Source organism: Chanodichthys erythropterus, chromosome 8 (assembly GCF_024489055.1).
Source record: "Chanodichthys erythropterus isolate Z2021 chromosome 8, ASM2448905v1, whole genome shotgun sequence".
NCBI lineage: Eukaryota > Metazoa > Chordata > Actinopteri > Cypriniformes > Xenocyprididae > Chanodichthys > Chanodichthys erythropterus.
The window spans coordinates 7982171-8004423 of NC_090228.1; the positions used below are offsets into that span (position 1 = coordinate 7982171).

Below are 22253 nucleotides of genomic sequence, written 5' to 3' on the forward strand. Positions count from 1 at the left end.
AAGATTTTAATAATGTATTAGAAAATGTTCATTTTAACTAATGTAGTCAACTAATGGGTCACCGTAATTTTGCCAAGTAACATGTTCCTGTTGATCCTGGAACAACATTCCTATCCAAAAATTAGTCCTAACCTTTTCCCAACCCCTAAACCTAACCCTACCCGTAACTTATCCCTAAAATCAGAGGGAAATGATAGTTGAATAACACTGTTGTAGAAGCACCTAACCCAGGTTGTAAGCCTAAACTTGACATTAATGGTAAACTTGTCCCTCAAATCTGATTGGTTGATTGGAATGTTGATCCAGGAACATGTTGTACTTGGTGAAATCACGTTCACCACCCAGCACTGACACAAAAGAGACATAACTGACGGCACATTGTTTATTATTTAATTTACACGACAATATAGAGACATTAAACATCAAATACTGGGATGCAGTTCGCAGAGACCAAGAGAGAAAGAAACAAGACAGAATGAGAGAAATATACATATATACCTCCATGATAGGATCACAAAGATGGTGTTAGCATCTTCAACAAAAAAAGATGATAAATGTTGTTAGATTTCAGGTAGTTTAAATTAATCAAAAAAGGAACTTTCTGTAAGATTTAGTTTACATTCCTAGAACATCCTCTATGGCACCGACATAGGGACAGGTATACTATTGCGCGCACACACACACACGCACACGCACACACACACACACACACACGCACACAGACGCACATGCACACACACAGAGTGTATTGAGTATAGCACCATGTTAATCAACTGACTGTAAATATAACACTTATTCACAACTTAGTCTTTTATATGCGTACACTTCTCATTAGGGAATCTGCAAAATTGAAATTATAAAAGAAATGAAAGAAAATAAAAAAATCCCAGTTGGTCTTTGCACAGTGGGAAAGGGGGCGTCTACCAATGATGTTTGCCTCATACTGGTCAACTGTGGACTACATACTGAATATTTAAATATGGAGAAATGTCCATTTACACATTAATACTCTTTCTATGAGATATATTTTAGTCATAAATATTGATTTTCAAATACTTTCAAAAATATTATTCAGGTTTAAAAATGACAAAATACTGAAAATTTCTTTTTTTTTTTTCTTTCTTCGATGATCAGGATGGTTTTTCTGTGCTTTGACCATAGGTTTTTTGTCTAATGAACCATTACATATTAGTCTTTCAAAGTAGGCTAAATTCTATCAAGCTTGTTTGTAGTATTTTTCAATATTTTTAAAGACTATTTGCATGCCCATCAAGACATAATCACACAAAATAAACAAGGAAGAAATAAAGCATAACCCATCACTTCACATGCGCACCAATTTAAGGCCTGCCAGGAGTCTACATGATTGATAGAAATAAAGAAAGAATGAAGAAAGGAAAAGTCTAGATGTAAGAAAAGCCAGGTATTAAGGAGAGAAAAGAAAACTAAAAAGACAGACAGGGTTTCCACACCTTTTGGCCAATACATTTTATGACATTCAATTAGTTCATTATTGATTATAGCCATGATTATTGGATACGGATTTTTATTGCACTCCCAATTTCGAGATAATGAAATATTTACTAGATATATATGATGTACCCTGAAATCTAGAAAATATTATATTAATTCCAGAAATTTTGATGTTTTTTCCGTGACCTTTTTTGAAGCCACTTTATTCTCCATGAGTGTGGGAACCGAGGAGAAAAGATAAAAAATAAAGAGAGGAAAAATAGGACAGAGAATTAAAACGAAATACAGAACAAGGCCTTTAACCTCAACACATTTCCTTAAAGGAATCTTTACAATACCTCTGTGCAAATCCACATGACCATATACATGAAAATACATTGAGACCGAATTACGAAGCTAAAGGAACTATATGCCTCAACAGTGATTTGGTCTTTTTTTTTTAAATGTCCCATAGCAACACTTTTCCCACATCTTCAATACGTTTCATAACAATAAAAAATAAATACAATCTAATATGTTTAACATAGAATCTAACATATAATCAGATTGTGCTCAATGAGTTGATACATTAATATGCAATATATATATTTGTATAGAATATGAACTCATATCTTTCTTTATATATTTATATAGTAACTGTATAGTCTCTCTTTTCCACAATAAACTCTTTAACTGACTGACTTCCATTATCACTATGATATGAATGTGCAAAGATGAGAAAATGTGCAAAATTAATATCTGAGAAACTACCTCAGCCATACTTTACAAAGACACTGAACTGATTGGACAGCCAACATTCATAACCCAGTGGCAAAAAGAGCTCAAAAGAATACACACGGGCATCGTGAATGTTTGCTTTGATACCTATCCTCAGATGCAGACAGGTTGGACAAAGTAATATGATGTTATCGGCATGGGAACCATGCTGGTCGGCAACTGAGGCCGCCTGTCGATCATCTCCACATGTGGGCTGGCTCAAAAGTATGCAGCAGAGTAACTTCACTGTTCACAATCCCAACTAAATCCGTTTCCCTCCCCTGCAGAGTCTGAAGTACTCAAAGCTCAAATGTAAGGCAAGACCTGAAGACCTTGACAGACTATGGCTCTGCTCCAAAGCCTAGTGAGCTGCCGCACTGCCTACATGGGCAGCATCCCAATTATCATGGAGCTTCATAAGTGGCTCATTTGGAACACACTCGATTTGCAACTGATTTCAATCATTCGAGTTTAATGTTAACATGTTGCTAAGCTAACTGTGTGATACGAATAAGTATAAAAATACACAGAACTCATAAATGTTGGGAAAAATAATAGATTTTGTGTATTTTTATTCTTATTAGAGTATCACGCAGTTAGTGTATCAACATGCTAACATTAAAGCAAAGTCTTTGGTTAAGGTCTAGACGGCAAGGGAAATGTTGGTTATAAAGTAATATTTCATCCGATAACGTTCATAAGTTAAAATCTATTATTTTACCCAACATTATTGAATGAAATGTAACTTTATAACCGACATTTCTCTTGCCTTGTCTTTGACGTTAGCATTTTTCTAAGCTAATGGCATGACACTATAATAAATATAAAAATACAGAGAACTCGCAAATGTTGGGTAAAATAATTAATTTATAGTTTTTATAAACATTATCAAATGAAATCTAACTTTATAATGGACATTTCTCTTGCCTCGTCCACCATGCTTGTGGGTTTGCCTTCTTCTGCCTTATAATTTGGCTGAAACTTCATAAGGTATCTTATAAAGGAAATAATTATGTTGGCTACGTTTTTCTGGGCAGCTCACTAGGTTGTGGAACAGAGCATGTTTCCGTTTGATAAGCCGTCTTGAATAAATGGACAGAACTGGACAGCGGGAAAAAAAGAAAAAGATAAAAGAACGCCACTTCAGAGTTTTTGATCAGGGCTGATTTGTGGTATTGTGGCAGAGCCCAGAAATGGTTTTTAGCACCAGAGGAAGTCCGGAGACACGAAGATGACCCATTTGAAGGAAGCACTTTGAGAGACATGGAACTGAATGGGAGTGATTTTCACATTAGCAACAGTCAGCACTAAGTCTCGAAGGTTCACAGCTCTCAGCATGCAAATTGAGAGTCTGAATATGGGGCAACTTTGTCTATTTTTCTAAACAGTCTGGACATGAGGTTTAGGGTAAGTTTTTTCTTTGTGAATTATAGGAGACAGTATTTAAGTGTATTTTCTGCATGTCAGCAGTGAAATTTCAATTGTGGATTTTTCCTGCCAATACAAGAATGGATGATTGCTAGTACTTCTTCATATGTAACAGACCAGCCGTACTTGAATTTGAAGATTTTGGTTTGGGTTTTGAGGAAAGCAGTTTCTCAGCCATTGAGCTGTGTTGGGATTTGTGAGGTTGTTTATGTGGTACATCGGGACTGGGGTTTTGGGATGGTCTTTCTCAACTGTGGTAGCTGACAACAGCAGCCTGTTTCTGAGAAAGTCTCTGCAGTTCTTCCCTGATGGCCTTGATGAGAGAGGCAGAGGAGTGAGGGGGTGGAGAACGCTCCTCGGGGCCAATGTACCCCGCGCTCGAGGCTTCCAGGTGGGCCTGGGGTGTCGTGGGATCCTGCAGGGACGTCCTGGGCATCTGGAATACAGGTGATGAAGTGTATTCTGGGAATGTCAGTATCTGTGAGAAACAGAGAGGGAGAGATAAATAATGAAATACCAACAATTCAGGAAAAAACACAAACTTAAATTCAATTAAATATGCACTATATAAATATGTATATATTTTAATGTATTTATATTTTTCATAAATTACGTTTAAATATATTCTGTGAGAATCAGAAGGAGAGAGAAATGAATAAAATACCAACAATTTTATATTTTATTTTTATATTTATATATATATATATTTTTATATATACATACACACACACACACACACACACACACACATATATATATATATATATATATATATATATATATATATATATATATATATAAATTTGAATATAAATATATGTATATTTGTTGGCAGCTAAACTGCAGTGCTTTGGAATTACAAAAGCACAGTTTTCGGATTCTGTAACATCCCATATTATATTTACTAGTACAATTCTGAAAAAGTTATTATGAATATGCATGTTTGATTTACAGCCTCTCTGTTGGATCCTGGTCTGGAGATCTCCTCATCTGAACGGTACTGAGCCCAGCTTGATCCCGAGGGTCCAGATACACTACGGCCAACTCCAGGATACAGTCCAATCCGACTTGACAAGCCCACTTGTGTCAGCTGATGCAGCTGTGCACCTACACACACAACACATAGCAATTATAGCACATAAACCACATTTTAAATGTAACTAATAAGACCTTTACCTGTGCTGCCCCCTACTGGTCGTGGCCGAGAAGACGATGGCATCTCTTCTCCATACTGTCCCCTGCTGGAGTATCCAGGATCTGACTGCATCTCTGCTGATGCCAGATATGCAGAGCCTTGCGCCTGCCTGTGGAAATTATACAAACAATCTGCTAAGTACATATTATATCTAAAACTGATCAATAGATAAGCACTAGAAGACAAAGTGGCGTGCTTGTTTTTCGTTTACTCAGACTTGTTCTTTGCTCTGATAACACCACCTTTCATCATATTTGCTGAATGAAATCCAGTACTTGTTTCTTACTAATTTTGGGGTGCTGATTCCAAAAAAAAGTGCCTGTTTTGCTCTAGCACATCACACTTTCTCACAAAATATGATGTGCATTAAATTTAATTTTAAATATATACATTTTAAATAAAATAAATGGAAATATATCCTGTGAGAATCAGGGAGAAAGAAATAATGAATAAAATACCAAACAATTCAAGAAATCCCATACTTGTTTCTTACTAATTTTGGGGCGCTGATTCTAAAAAACAAAATATGATGTGCATTTCATTGCAGTTTTGCTTTTCACAACAATTTGTAAAATCAAGTAGTCTTAATCAAAGGAGACCCAGATGTTTTCTACTACATCTGTGGGTGGTTTACTACATCCAAACAAAAAAATTTGTGTTTTAATTTGTACTTATTTATTTTAAAGTTCTTTGACATTAAATGGATTATTTGAACTTTTTTTTCCAATTCTTTTGCAGATTGTAAGTTAAATGTTACATTTTGAAAACGTTTTACTGCTTTTGTTACTGCATATATATAATTTGAAAAATCTTCATTCTTATTTTGTGAAAAAACTGTGCTGGAAAGTTTTTATTGATATTTTTTAACTGAACATCATCCAATTAAGTAATAATAGGCCTTTTTTTTTTTGCAAATCAGCATTATTTTTTGTTTAACAAGGAACATAATCCTTCTTTATCATGTTTACATATTAAATTGCTGTTTTCTCCTTCCCCCTGACTGTTCTTGTTAGATTATTCATAAAACCTCCCAGAATCCTCCTCACCTCTGCAATAAACCCTGGACTGATGTGGGAGACATTCCTAATTCGGCATACCTCTACAGAGCAGAGAGAGAAGAAATATTTCACATGAAATTTCACATTAGCTGCATTCAAATTCTATCATTCAAATATCCACAGTCACTCACCGCAGAGAAAGGACTGTGTGCAGGGGCTGCTGGGTAAGAAGAGGAGCCCCATTGGCGTGCAGGGCGTGAGGACGGGCTGGAGGGCTGACCGGGGCTGATTCCTCCAACGCCAGTGACCGCAGTAACGCCAGTGAACGTTAGAGGAGCGGGGCTTCCTTGAGAAGAGGGTGAGACCAGAGCAAAAGCATCATCCAATAAGGAGTGCATCTGTTGCCGGGCTTCTTCGATGGTTGGCTGAGGGGGAACATAGCTGGGCGGAGCAGGGGCGGGGCCAGATGGTGGTGATCCAGGGTCCAAAAACACCTCATCAGTAGGAGAAGGGCTTTCTGCATCTGGGAGCTGATCTGCATCGGACTACAGGAAGAGAAATGGTGATGGTGAGTTTGCGTGTTTTAGTTCAGTGAAATCACATATATGCATGTGTGTGTCCTACCACATAGGCTACATTGTTCACCCCGGGGTACTTCCTGTACGTGGCATCTCCGTCAGTAATGAGGCGATCTTTGTCTCTGAGACTTCCGCTTCCACTCAAATTTTGTCTCTGTCTGTGCCTGGGAGAGCGTTTTCCTCTGGAACTGCAAAACCCAAACAAATTGCATTCACTTTCTTAGATTGCAAACTAGGAAAGTGCAACTAAGATTTATTTACACTGACCTTTTGCGTGGTTCTCCGCACGATGAAGGTGTGTGTTCCTCAGGATGCAGGATCTTGTGTATCTGCTCCTGAGCTTGTTGATAAACTCGCTGCTGCTCGGAGCTGTCGGCGAATGCTGCCATGATGTCCTCCATGGAGGGGAAATCATAGTGGCCCTTTCTCTTGGCACGCAGGCGGATTTTATTGCGATGGTGTTCAATCTCGGATTTATGCCTTAAGGCTACTTGAATCTGCGTCAGTTGGAAGAATGGGAATAAGTAATGAATGTTTTCTTAAAGATGACATGAAATCAAGTCATATGTAATTCACTGATGAATATTCTGCAAAATATGTCACATTATACACAAGTTAAACATCATGTGAATGCTGTATCTGTGTGTGTGCAAGATGTGAGCCTGTTTGCTAACCTCACTGTTGACATTTGACCCGTCAGGCATCTTGTCCGTCAGGTTGGGACTCAGGGCTTGGTTATGTGGATAGGAGGGCGGGCTTGGCATGGGCTGCATGGCGATAAGCTGTATTTTATTGGACACTTTGCGTGTTCCATCTGACGAACCTCGAGACAGGCGGTCCACATGCTCAAATATGGATGATGAGGACAACTGCTCATCCACACCACTTCCAGGCTGAGTACCTGAACATCAAGGCCAGATGTCAAAGGTCACGCATTTGTAACTAACAATATGCGAATGCAAAATGACTGTGGGTAAAGAAACTTACCAAGTTTGTTTTTTGCTGTTGAACCATGGGAATAAATGGAGGAGAGAAAGAAATTTAATTTCATTCATTTTATTTGATAGTCATATTTAATTCCTTTCATTTGATATGTAATTTAATTTAGCCTTTCACATCATTCCAAAGTGCAGAACAGGTACTCGCGTGCCTATCTTGATCATGATGGGAGATCCAGTGAGAAAGCGTTTGAATTTGCAGCATAATTAATAACATCGCTTTGAGATCTAGTGGAAAGCATTCAAATTCAGCGCAGAATTTTCTGCTCTAAATCACAAATATCAGAAACCAGGAGAAACACTGTGCAATGAACGAACAAGTTAAGTCTCACCAGTCCACGAATCACCATGGATTTAATGTAGTAATGCTTACTGAAACCATGGTATTGTAGCAGAAATAGTCAAATGCTTTTACATTATTCATTTCAGGGTTCATGCAAACTTTAGAGAGTAAAATTAAACCACTTTCAAGGACTTTTTAAAGTGCTTCACACTTTTCCTGCAGTTCAAAGCGCTAAATATTATCAGATTTTAATGTTATTTTTAATGTGATGATTTGTAAAACTAAAAGTTAAGGCCTTTTTTTAAAGATGAAGGAAAACTTGTAGGCAAATGAACACTTTAAAAAAAAAAATGACATTACTACTAGATGGTGGCAGGGGAGCACTTATTGACTCCCTAATATATGGAAAAGTAGGAAAAGTCAGTCTCATGAAAAACAAAAACTTCTTCAAATTGTAACTGCAGCTCAGAGGTGGCATGAATCATTTACACTGCAATTACAATGGCATAAATAATGCAATGAGATATAGGTTAGATAATAGATAATAGGTTTTAAATGGGTATTAATGTGTTTTTATTAATATGGAAATTATTTATTTTAATTATATGGTACACTAAATAAGAAACTAAAACCGCCAGTTGGTGGCAGAAAATGTCTAAATGAGTAAACCATTGAGTAAGTCATTTATTCGATTCGTTCAAATGTCCGATTCATTCAGTGTTGAAGTAAAGGGCTCTCTTTATCAAGTTGAGTTGTTGCCCTGCATCATGTTTGTCACCAATCAACTGGATGAAATGTAAGATGATCTATGTAGGTCTGTTAAATGTGTTAACGGTACCATGCTTGCTCTTGCGATGTTGGGGTTTGCAGTCACTTGGCGTCACAGCAGGTCTGGTGCTCTCCTCAGCTGATTCTCTACCGCTAGATGCTTCACTTCCTAACGAATCTCCATCAGATGGAGACAATCTGACAAAAACACAAGTTGTGTGATTAAAAACTCATATGAACCATGGTTGTTACTGTTAAATAAAACTAAAAGCTAAAATAAAACAAATATTTGATAAATATTAGAATATTAGAAATGATTACAAACTGGAAATATATACAAACTAAAACTGAAATAAAAGAAAATGAAACATAAATTGTAATACTTAAAAAAATAATGCAAATAATAATAATAAAAAAAAAAAAGAGAGTTGCATAATAAAAATTAAACAAATAAACTGAAAAAGATCATTTAAAATATTAATAAAAACTACAATAGTGTACAAATAATACTGAAATAACACTGATATAAACAGAACCTGTTCACATACAATCCGAAACATACAATTCCTTACCGGCCTCTTCTCCGTGCTGCACGTGATGCTTTTGTAGATGAGCTCTTCGATTTAGGAGTGTTCAATTCTCCGCCCTCTGAGGGCGTGGCCTCTTTAACAGGCGGAGGTAAAGAGGAGGGTTCTTGGATTACCATGATGTCATCCTTACTGTGCTGCCCCAGGTGTAGCTTAGCAAAATCAAAGCCTTTAACGCTGGGAGGCTGCAACTAAAATAACAAACACACATGAATGGACAATAAATATTAGTGATGGGAAACCGAGGCTTTCTGAAGCATTTAAGGCTTTCATCAAATTGTGCCGATAAAAAGGTTCATTACTCGAAGCTTTTAACACAGTGTGCATTAGCGACATCTGGTGGTCAGACTTGTTTTCTCCATCGCTGAGCAGATAGGGTTTGAAAAAGCTTCGGAAGTCCGTGACAGAATCACTCTTGTCTTGAATCAGTTCTATCAAATCTGATGTAATCTCATCTAAATTAATTTGTGACAATGAGACCACCACTCGTGTCATGTGTAACCTGGTCAACGGATTCACATATTGATCAATAATATAAAATATACAATTATGTGATCATAATTGATGTGTGTAGTTGAAAAAATATTTTGGCTGAGCTGTTTAACCCTTATGTTCTGTTCGGGGTCTCTGAGACCCCAGCAAAAAACATAAATGCATTTTCCTTTTATGCATCAGCTGAAGCGCCGATTTTTTTCAAACCAGCTGTCTCGACTCTCCGATGCTGCATGACGTTCGAAGCTTCAAATGTCATCAATCACATGGTATTGTCATTTCGATACAAGCATTGGTACAGTGTGAGATACAATAGTGCTTTGAAAACTGTGTCAGAGCATCGAGGCCCCAGTATCAATCATCCCATCACTAATAAATATGATACAACATGCTAAACTGACTGTTGCATCTAGCCCATTTTTCCGTAAAAGCCCTTGATATGGGTGAGTACTAATGAGTACAGTCACAAACCTCCTTCACATGTAGTGTCTATGAGTGGGCAACACATTCACACACACACTCAGTGACCCAAACCTTTTGTCTCTGCTGGATGGTGCTCATGGCGTCTGGTTGAAACTCCAGCTTCTCAGAGCGGCACAGTTTCCAGTAGAGGATGATGATGATGAGGATGACCACCAGCACTGGGACCACAACTCCTATGATCAGCCAAACGTTACTGGGCTGAGTCTCAGAGGGTGTTAGGGCCAGCTTCTGCACCGCTGAAACAGAGTAAGGGGATATTTAGCACAAAAAGATTATTTAAAAATTGTCTTGAAGGGGTCATGACTTGAGCTTTTGACATAAAGGAGGTCTTTGTACAATTAAAACATCCTGCAAGTTTCATAGCTTAAAATGTCCTCTTCATTATAAAAAAAACATTTAACCAAGCTCCAAAAATGGCTTGTTTGGATATTGTGGTATCTTTGATGTCACATGGACAAATACATTTGCATATGACTGCCTCTACAGGGAAACATGGATGCTTGAGTCTGCTCACAATAAGACAAATAGAAGCGTAAAGGAACGTTCGCTTTGTCCTGTTTAAACAGTTTGTTTGCATTTGTTTGCAGTTTGTTTGTGTACAGACTTCAACAAGTAGATGGTTTATTTTAAAAAATCCATGTCAGGACCCCTTTAAAGCCGTTTCCTAGTCTATAAAATTTTGACTCACGTGTGGCCAAAACTCCATGTACTCGGTAGCCCAGTACGATGGCAGCTCTCTGCAGGTTCAGTCTGTTAAGCATGGCTGCAGTGGCCTGGGCTGGCAGTCTCTCTCCTGACCCTGCTTCCACAAAATACACCAGCTCCAGTGGGTAGTCTGGGCCATCCAGACGGGACGCTCGAACAATCTGAGGCACACCAGGGTTCATACTTATGTCATGTGTGGGAAGGATAGAAAAAGTGTGTACACTTGTGTGTTTGTATGTACCTGTACACTGTTGTTGCCAATACTAGTAGCTCTTCTCCATCGTCGATTGCTAACCCCGATCCCAAGTCCCTCTCCAACCAGCAGTGCTAATCGCCTCTCCATTTTGGCCTGGAATGTCCTTTCATTCACACGCTGGTCCAACACACCCAGTAAAACTAGAGCAAATGCACAAAAAAAGAGAGAAAATGTGTAACTTATAGTCTATTATAAATCTACCTGCCATCTTTTAGTATAACAAACATTTATAGGTGCTGAAATTAACTGTACCATTACACAATGAGAAAGATTAGATCATACTGACTTTAAAAAATAATCCAATTAATTTGATTAATTAATTCATTCATTAATTATATAACTTAATGTTAATATTTATAAGATTTATAACATAAGAACTCGCCTCAAAAATAATATTGTTTCTTTAATACTTATTAATATTTTATCATATTACATACCTGTTTTCACCCAGGATGTGCGCAAAAGGTGGGACACATTCAGTTCAGGATAATGAAAAGCTGGAAGACAAAAATTGAGATAAAATATGTGATAAAGGAATAAGTTTATAATAAATTAAGACAAAGAGCCTGTGTGTATATATGTCACTCACGTTCAGCGATCTGCAGGGTAGGAAAACCAAGATAGAAGCTGAACTCCACAGCGCTGAGCTGCCTCATGTGGCCACTCACGTCTGATCCCGTTAGGAAGCCTTGAGAATCACGTACCGCAAAGGTGATGTCCACCGGAGCCTTCTGTTGCCGCTGACCCTTAGGAAGGCTACTAGTGATATTCACAATCTAGACAAAACAATGATACAGCATTATCAATACAATTTAAATATGAAATATACAGAATTATACTAAAGGAGAAAAATAAATTTTTGTTGACATGCTTTTCATGAAAGAACAGTGTGTTTTATTTTGAATGTGCCTCTGCCAGTTGTTCTAAAGGGTTTACATACATGAACTGTGAAATTTCCATTTTCTTGCGAGCGCTTGCGTACTTCCGCGTACGCCATGAGTAGCCCCTTCTCCACACGCTCACTGAAGCTACACAAACGCACGTCCACATGACTCGGGACAAACTGCAGCACTGCAAGAAAAATAAACTAATATAACACTCATTCTTAAAATATAAATACAATATTTAAATTATACAATTATATTATATGTTTAAATTATTTTTAAAATAAAATTAAATATTAAAATAATATTAAAATATTTATTTTTTTATAATTAAACATTTATTTAAAAAGTTATATAATTTATTTTATAATTATTGCTAATAAATAATGTTAAATAAAAAATAAATGTATTAATTAACTTTTATGTTTCCTTTTTTTGCTTTAACCACACGTGAGCATGCCATTCACTGGTTATATTGATTATATGTTTGTGTTGTCTCTTTCACCTGTGTGGACCTGATGTTTGTAATCGGGCACTGCATATATGGTTGTGACGGATAAAATGGTAGAAGAGGAAGTGCTGTGTGCTGATTGGCGGAGGGCATTGATGACGGACATAGCAGTGTACACTAGTGGACCGGACACTGCCCGGAAGATGAAATTTGGCGGGGCTTTGAGGACCTGGATGGACAGCACAGATTGATATCACTGATCCTATAGATAAAATGCTGATGTGTGATCTGATGTGATCTTAAGCTACTGACCTGTAGCTCAACTGAACGGTTGAACTCTCGTCGAAGAATCTCCCGCACATGAGCTTTGGCAAATGCCACGGATGACCCACTTGGCATGCCTGCAGGAGTCACACAAGACGTAAGAGATGATATATACATATATTAAGTATGATTATACAAATAAATTAAAACAAATTTTTTTAACCATCACAACATGCTAAAGATTACATTTAACTGTGTTAAATTATTTAAGTTTTACATTTAAATTATTACTATTTTTAAAGGTGCCCTAGAATCAAAAATTGAATTTATATTGGCATAGTTAAATAACAAGAGTTCAGTACATGGAAAAGACATACATTGAGTTTAAAACCCCATTGCTTCCTCCTTCTTATATAAATCTCATTTGTTTAAAAGACTTCCGGAAAACACGCGGATCTCAACATAACACCGTCTGTTACGTAACAGTCGGGATCATTAATATGTACGCCCCCAATATTTGCATATATGCCAGCCCATGTTCAAGGCATTACACAAGGAAAGATAGTATTATCGTCTGGATCTGTGCACAGACAAGGTAAGCCAGCAAGAACAACAGCAAAAAATGGCAGATGGAGCAACAATAACTGACATGATCCATGATAGCATGATATTTTTAGTGATATTTGTAAATTGTCTTTCTAAATGCTTCATTAGCATGTTGCTAATGTACTGTTAAATGTGGTTAAAGTTACCATCGTTTCTTACTGTATTCACGGAGACAAGACAGCCGTCGCTATTTTCATTTTTAAACATGTGCAGTCTGTATAATGAATAAACACAACTTCATTCTTTATAAATATCTCCAACAGTGTAGAATTAGACGTTAGCCACAGAGCATAGCCTCAAACTCATACAGAATCAAACGGAAAAATTTAAAATAAATACTTTACTCACATAATTCGAAGCATGCATACAGCATGCATGACGAACATCTTGTAAAGATCCATTTGAGGGTTATATTAGCTGTGTGAACTTTGTAAATGCATTGTAATATAGTCGAGAGCTCGTGTGGCAGGGAGCATGCGATTTAAAGGTGTGGCGCTGCCAAAATCAGTGTATAGTTAATGATGCCCCAAAATAGGCAGTTAAAAAAATTAATAAAAAAAAGAAACTATGGGGTATTTTGAGCTGAAACTTCACAGACACATTCAGGAGACACCTTAGACTTATATTACATCTTGTGAAAAAGCACTCTTGGGCACCTTTAAAGATTAACTAAACAGGGAATTAGTGTGCACAATAATTATAAATTATATATAAGATATATAAATAAACAAAATACAAAAAATGAAATAATAATAATAAAAGATAAATTAGTCATCACAACATGTTAAAAATTACATTTAACAGTGTTAAATTATTTAAGTGTTAAATTTAAATGATTAAATTATTAGTGTGATTAACAAATGCAAAAATAGAGAAAATTAATATCGGCCAGTATCTGATATGATACCGATATATTGTGCATGCTTAATTTCTCAAAATTAAAATATCTTGTTGTCTTACCCACTCGGACTAGGTACATGTCCGGTTTGGTAATGTTGCAAACATACTGTCGGGGTGCGATGGACAGAGGAATTCTGGGAGTTGTAGGCGGTGGACTTTTGGTGGAGAGGCTGGTGGGACTCATGGTAGTTGTGGTTTTAGTTGTAGTTGTAGTTTTGATGGTGGTCGTACGGGGTTTCGTAGCAGGGGGCTTCAGCGTGACGGCTTGTATTACTGGACCCTCTGAGGTGCCGGGTGGAGGTGGTGGCACTGACGGCCGGGTTTTGCCCCAATGGGAAGTGGGTATGGAAGGAACACCCTTCTCTGGGGCTTCAGGAGGTCGTTGGGTCTCGGTGGTTGATGGGACTGGAGGCTTCATAGGTTTTTGGGGTGGAGTTGGGGTCACTGATGGGATGGGCTGAGGGGCCATCAGGTCAATATGATCGGGGACTTTTTCCAAAGTTGCAGTGGTAGTGTGGGGGGTTCCCACAGTGTGCGTGGGAGTAATGTAAGGGTGTGTCCTATTCCTCGCAATACTAGCATTCTCTTTGGCTTGCAACGTGTTGTAGTATTCCAGACTGTTCATATCAGGAAGCAGCATTTCAGTCGGCTCAATGGGAAAAAGCTCCGCCCAATCGAAATCCAAATCATCTTCCATATCGCTCGTGTGGGCAGAGTCAGGAGCTAATGGAAGGCGGGGATCAGTAGGATGGGCCGTCCTTAAGTTAGTCCCATATTTTACAGTCGCGCTGGGCTGGAGGTCTCTGGATGAGAGAGGCAGTATGGGACGAGAGGGGAAAGCTGTGTTGTAGCTAACTGTGGCATCATCGTCAGAATCATACGGATCATATCCATGGGTAGGGAGGGTGGTGACGAGAGAAAACTCCTCCCCTTCAGATCCCATGAATGTAAGAGTTTCCAGGTAGTCTCCGGAACCCCAGTCCACCTCCGCGGAGTGGGCGGGATACAGGTCTTCGGGTGGCACTAGGGTCGGGGGGGCTGGCGTAGGCGGTCTGTCGCCATGGAGAGGAGGCATCTGGCTGGGCGTTAGAAGGTCTGGGGGCCGTAATAGCAAGTGGATGCCCTGGGCCCCGTCGCCTAAGTTACCCGACCCTTCGGAGCCAAGGGACGGGGTGGGATCTATGCTGGAGGCACTGTCATGGTGACCAGGAGACGAGGGATGTTTGGCACCTGGTGGCGTGTGAGCTGGACGCCTGCTTCTTTCAGAACGCTGAGGAGATGATGATGAAGATGAAGATAAGGCAGGAGGTGAACGTGTTCTTGTTGGAAGTTGATTGAGGCTCCTTCTAGATATGCTGGATGGGAGCTCCACTTGGGAAAGGAAAAAACAGAAGTAAAGTTTGAGTGTTCTGCAGGATGGCACACAACCAAACCACAAGAAATTCAATATTTGCAAACAGCAGAAGGACAGACTGTAAATACACCTCATCCAAATCTTTCATAACACACAGTACAGGGAAAGCCCAGATTGTGCCAAAGACACAGTCATTTTTAACAACTTCTCTATAGGAACTAGCTCTGTGGAGGAGTATTAAAGTGAATGTAAGATCTAAATCAATCAATCTAATTTACATTCAGCTAAATTAATGTAGTTAATCTAAATCAATCTAAATCTACATTTAAAAGCCAAGTGCACTTGTACCATGGCGGATTAATATTTACATGGTGGAATACAGACACCCTCAACCTGACGAGTCAGTTTAAATGCATGTATATATTACCACGATTGGTCAAATAATTAGCCAATTTCATTCACACAAATGCAAATTCTGCAATGACTACCCATTATGACATGTAGGCATTTTATCTTTGTGTACAAAATAATAATCTTTTACATTATAATCCTTTTATTTTTAATATTTGGTATGTTTGTGTGCTGCTGCTCATTCCTGTGTGTGTAACAAGCAGAGTATACGCGTCTTGTGCACCCGCCTATTAATAACACGCCCTTTAAATAACAAAAAATAAATAAATAAATTTGTGCTATTGACTTTAGACCAGGTTTTTTTGGTCAATGGCGCAGTTACCTCAAAATAGCAACACGCCAACAATGCGCCTGAACACACCTCGTTTTCAGACCAGCACGCCCATGGACGAACAGATGGGTGTGATTGCATTTGCTATTTAAACAACGTGGTGCTGTATGTGAAAATGATAACTGCGTTGGGCTGAAACTAGTAAAAAACACTTGTGTCGCGCCTGGCGTTGCATTGCGCCAGGTGTATGATAGGGCCTGAAGTCTTTTTGATCACATGATTGAAACAGAAGTATATTTATTAGTGCTGTCAAATCGATTAATTGTGATTAATCACATCTAACATAAAAGTTTGTTAATATATATACACTAACTTTTATGTTATTGCAATTAATCGATTTGACAGCACTGATATTTATCGATATTTCATTATGGTGATGCTTATATTTGCCTCAACATGCTTCATATTACAACTTACTCAATTATATATTTACAGCATATGAATTCCAGACTTGCTGTATTGGGTTAAAATAATGTTTTGGAATGAAAACTGAAAATATAAAAAATGAAGCTCAAAATGTTACTTAAAGGTGCTCTAAGCGATCCTGGGTGGAGTAACTTAATGTTGACGTTCGAAGTGTTGTCAAACAAAACAGAGGCTAGCTGGACCCTCCCTCCTCCTCCTCCTCCCCTCCGTGCTTCCTGAAACAGTCATGAATGAACATTTAAAATCATTCTTGTCGGTTATTGGCTGGAGCATGTTTATTATGTTTTGTGGTCCAGACTGCACCAGTTTGTTTTTGTTGCCGTTTTTGGAGCTTGTGGCGACTACAGAGACCGCATTTTTTACAGTGTGTTCAGGGGACAGGCAGCTAGTGGATAGTGAGGAGATGTTTGCTGTATGTGAAAAAAAATGTTTTGGCCTAAAAACGCGTGACAGCGCTTAGAGCATCTTTAATACAGATGATGGTTTAGGAAGAACCGTTTAAAAACCCATAATCTGAATATTGGGATGCACACACCGCCATCTAGTGGCCACTGTCCATGCAGCTTGTGAAAGTGCATAAAACATTAATTGCCATTTTCATGAAATCATGACCCAATTATGGTTTAGCAAGGACTGAAATAACAACAGCTAAACTAAACTCATATTATAAGTCTTATTATTGCAGTAAATGTGACACTGTTGACTCTTTAAATGACTGTTCTTTATTTCAACGAGCCATATGGTGCTGAGGCTGCCTATGAGAGCTGCCCTTTTATTAATGTGACTGTGATTCATTGGCATTGTGGGCCACTGAGGGTAGAACAGAGGGTTTGTGGGTAATGAGGCTGATTGAACAGCACAGTGTGGGGGAGCAGGAGAGTACAGGACAGCTGAGTGACATTAGTAGGCCAGTGTGTCATACTAGCTGAGGACACAGAGAGAAAGAAATCAACATCACATATACAGTAGCAAAGGTGAACCTTTAACTGAATTCGAATGGCTTCATGGTGGCACCAGACAGTGGCAGACATAGACATGCCTTATCATGTTTCCTCAGGCCAAATATCGTTGTTCCATCTTGTTAAAACACACTTGTCAAAAATAGCAATCCGTCTATTTAGCGAGTGTTAACGCTAAAAAAATAAAATATTTCTGGAGCTGTGTGCCAACCATCAGACAGCAAATGTTGCTATATTTTATATAGCTGTAGTTTATAACTATATAAAGTTTATAATCTCTGGACCAAACTTGGCCAGTGCAAAATGTGACAATGTCGTCTACTTCAGCAAGAATCTGGGTGATAATTTATACCTAGACAATGACACAGAAAAAAATTAAATAGCCAATGAATTGAAAAGACACAATGGAGGTTAAAATAGAAGAATTATTATTTTGACCAGACCCATAGACCTTATGTAGCCCCGTCCCTTTTCAGCGCGGTTTCAGCAGCTCATTTGCATTTAAAGGAAGACACGCAAAAACTGGGTGTTTTTGTTCACACCCAAATAGGGGCAAATTTGAGAAGATATAATAAATCTTTGGGGTATTTTTAGCTGAAACTTCACAGACACAATCTGGGGCCACCTATATTACATCTTGTGAAAGGGGCATAATAGGCCCCCTTTAACTAAAATGAAAATGAAAAATATAAAATAATTCAAAATATTAATAAAAACTATAATATTATCTCAATTATACTAAAATAACACTGTTTAGATCTTATTCATGTGTAAATTTCTCAATTTCACCATCATTTAAATAAGCAAATATGCACATTTTTGTAACTTCACTACAGTAAAAATCTACACAAAATAAGGAAAATATAAGAATTGTGTATTAGACAATATTCTAAAGAATGTAGGCGTCCAAACAACTTTGGACCACATTGACTTTCATTATATGGACAATTAAAACACTGAGTCATTCCTCAAAATATTTCTTTCACTGAAGAAAGAAGGTTCAATATAAGGGTGAGAAAATAATGACAGAATTTTAAATTTTGGGTAAATTATCCCTTTTGAAATCTGGTCATGTACATCATCTCATCTATGAAGGCTCTAATGTATGCGTGTTGAAACTGCAGGACGAACCACTGGGGAACGCCATGCGAAATAACTTCAGTAATTAACTTCAGACTCGGTTAACTGTCAGAGCATCCCCGATGGAGAACACAACTTCACACAGGGGGAAAGAGAGACCCTATCACACACTCACACATCCTATGAATGGCTCTGTGGCGTGGTCAGGCGAGGTGTTTCCATGGTGATGCTGCGTGTTGCATGTGTGTGTGTTGCAGGAGTATGTCACACGCCGACCGCTTCATCAGTATGCTACAAACGCAGCGGAGAAAGCACACAGGCATTTCTCACACCGACAGAATGAGCTCACGCGCTCACGTACACGTGTACAATGATTACACTGACACAGATTCCCAGGCATAAAGGAGAAAACAGGAGAAACTGCGTCTATGAATAGCAGCACATTATTACAGACCGAAGTCCACTTAGCTTTGATGTTACTAAATCCAATCATCAATGCCGACCATCAGATTCCGCAGAGCCACAGAAAGAGAAAGATTGTGTGAGAGAGAGAGACTCCACTCCTCAACGCAAGATCAATGGCTTTAATGGGGGGCTTGTTACACCACAGGACACACTTCCATCACAGCTGTGGGCTTGCCGGGGTGTATGACTCCTAATAAACCGCCTTCCTTTCCAGTATTTGATGAAGTGGGTGAGCAAACGTGCATTTGAAAGTTGCGTCTTCCATTTCAGAGAGTGTTGAGACACTCATCCATCTGTCTGGGTTTATGTGTGTGTGTCTTACAGTGATGTGTAACCTGCGTAAACACGCTCACGGTAATCAGCCTGCTGTCAGCCAAACGCAACCACAGCACATCTCCAGTTACTGAGTGACTATCTTAAAAATAAAGGTTCCAAATGCTGTTTTTTGCAGCAAATATCATAGAAAAAATCATTCAGAACCTTTCAGTGAAGGTTTTTGTCTTTGTGTAAAGAACATGTTAAAGGGTTAGTTCACCCCAAAATGAAAATTTTGTCATTTAGTACTCACCCTCATGTCGTTCCAAACCCGTAAGACTTCATCTTCGGAACACAAATTACGATATTTTTGATGAAATCCGAGAGCTTTCTGGCCTCCGACAGACTGTGACGTTATTACCACTTTTAAGGCCCAGAAAGGTAGTAAAGACATTGTTAAAACAGTTCAAGTGACTGCAGTGGTTCAACTTTAATTTTATGAAGCGATGAGAACACTTTTTGTGCGCAAAAAACAAACAAAATAACGACTTTATTCAACAATTTCTTCTCTTTCGCGTCATTCTCCTACTCTGTTTACGTAGTAGACACAGTGCAGCGCTTCCAGGTTCTACACCATAACGCCAGCTCATTATTGGCCAAAAAATGGTCACGTGAGCAGCACGACTCATGCGTGTGATGCTGACGCAGGAGCCAGCCAACAATGAGTCGGCATTATCGGAAGTGCTGCACTGTGTCTACAACATAAACAGCAGAGACCATTAAACAGTCTATCGGAGGCCAGAAAGCTCACAGATTTCATCAAAAATATCTTAATTTGTGTTCTGAATATGAATGAAGGTCTTATGGGTTTGGAAAGATATGAATTTGAGTAATTAATGACAATTTTGGGTGAACTAACCCTTTAAACATCCCAAACAGGGGTTTGTGAAGGAACTGCAGGAGGTTTGTAAGTTGATGAAAAACTAATAATTAATTATACTGAATGTAAATTAAAATAAATATATGCAGCTGCATGATAATCGCAATATAGCTTAGTGCGATTATCACATCAAAGGCTGCAATTTAATTAAGTAACTGTATAGTCTAATTAAATAATTATCTAGTCACATTTGATTATTATAATGATCAAATAATAATTATTAGTACATGTGTAATTTACAACAGTAATATATTTCTGCTTTTATTTTTTTAAATTAGAGTTAAAATTCTACTACTGCTAGAACTACTACTACTACTACTACTACTCATGTTTGCCAGGTTTTCACAACAAAACCGGCCCAATTGTCAAAACTAGTCCAAAACAAGTCCAATCATGTTCCGGGGGAGTAAAATCCACATTTTTGGCCAGATCCCCTGGTAAAATTTGCATTCCAGGTGCTAAATATCAAGCTATTTGGGGTCGCTTCAACCCGCGGACATGAAAAACAACCCATGGCTCTGAAAGTAGCCCAAATCCGTGGGAAAACAGCGGACTTGGCAACACTGCAACTACTAATTATTATTATCAGCATCAGAGAACAGTGATCATGCAAATGTGTTGTTAAATCATTTAATATTAACCTAAAATATTGTAAGGGGTAAATATTTGACATCCAAGAGGTTTGGCTGACAATAAAGTTTGGAAACCTCTGATGATCTAAAGAACCTTTTCCCACTTTAAATAATATTAGTACTTATAAAGCACATATTAATGCCATATTCTGCATAACTTTATTCTACATCCCTTAATCCTACCCAATACCTAAACTTAAATGCTACAACATCTGCATTGCCAATTATTAATAAGCAGTAAATTAGGAGTTTACTGAGGCAAAAGTCATAGTAAATAGTGAATATGTGTTCCCCATACTAAAGTGTTACCAAACATTTTAATAAATTAAAGAACCTTTTTCCACTGTAAAGAACCTTTTGTAGAATGGAAAGGTTCCATGTATGTTAATGGTTCTTTGATGGAACTATTGATGCCAATAAAGAATGATTAAAGCAGAATAGAAGTAGAAAGTAGAAGAATAAAGTAACCAAAAAATAAACAAAACTACCATTTCTGAGCTGTATCCTCTGCATGTAATTTCAAGCATATATCAATCCAAGAAGTCACTGTGTGGGCAGATATTCGCTCTCTTCAATGTTGAAACTGTCTCAATACAATTCACTGTGAATCCCATTCATTCTGCACCTCTAACTGCAACAGACGTCATTCACACAAAGAGAGCATCACTCGTACAAACGCCCACCATTACTCTGACGTTCAGATCATCTGTGATTGAAAAGACATACTATTTATGATATTGACTCACACTAGGTTCAAAGAAACCAAATTAAATGTGACAGAAGTGACAAAAAGCAATGCCAAACTTTCAATGCACTCTATGATGAAATACCTGCCACGGTTGTGCTGGACGTCAGCATGAAGCCCACCAGCATCACGGTCATGAGCAGAAGCACACAACATCCCAGCAGACGCCGTGAGCTCCTCAGGACCATCCTTGAATTGGAGCTGTCCATTTTTTGCTTGTTTCTTATTCAAGACAGGCCATCTGACCCTGATAAAATGTCCCCCGGATAGCCACAGGTCTTCCCGCTTGGTATCCTTCCTCTATACATTGCTGCGAGAAGGGGAAACATAATCTGTTAGAGACTAGTAAAGCTAAATCCCTATAGTTCAGTGCTCATAATAAGATGAGTTGAGGGCATCATCATCATCATCCTCCCAACATCAATCAATCAGTTTTTAGTTGTTTTTTTAGGGTCCATTCTTGCCAAATAACATCATTCTGCTATACTATGTATATATTCTCTTGTAAAATATGTTGTATATTGTGAAGATGTTTCTTCTGAGAAAAAGA

At 38.2% G+C, this 22253-nt stretch overlaps 1 protein-coding gene across 1 annotated transcript; it reads right to left on the minus strand.

Moving 5' to 3' along the window:
• Nucleotides 1-3904: 3904 nt before the first annotated feature.
• Nucleotides 3905-21891, minus strand: si:dkeyp-27e10.3 (UPF0606 protein KIAA1549). The gene is made up of 21 exons (XM_067392051.1): nt 21789-21891; nt 14166-15476; nt 12648-12736; nt 12390-12564; nt 11941-12071; nt 11590-11776; nt 11438-11497; nt 10986-11140; nt 10728-10905; nt 10091-10275; nt 9050-9255; nt 8548-8675; nt 7416-7430; nt 7103-7329; nt 6696-6925; nt 6475-6616; nt 6042-6395; nt 5899-5951; nt 4834-4961; nt 4610-4764; nt 3905-4135 (listed from the first exon to the last, which is right to left on the minus strand). Exons 1-21 carry the CDS (start codon nt 21889-21891, stop codon nt 3905-3907), a joined length of 4443 nt encoding a protein of 1480 aa, XP_067248152.1.
• Between the last annotated feature and the right edge of the window lie 362 nt (nt 21892-22253).

Coding starts and splice junctions, on each gene's coding strand:
- si:dkeyp-27e10.3 (XM_067392051.1), bottom strand. CDS start 21,891: ATGGTCCTGAGGAGCTCACGGCGTCTGCTGGGATGTTGTGTGCTTCTG. Junction 15,477..21,788: donor GTCCAGCACAACCGTGGCAG/GTATTTCATCAT, acceptor TCCTTTCCCAAG/TGGAGCTCCCATCCAGCATA. Junction 12,072..12,389: donor CAAACATCAGGTCCACACAG/GTGAAAGAGACA, acceptor TTTTTCTTGCAG/TGCTGCAGTTTGTCCCGAGT.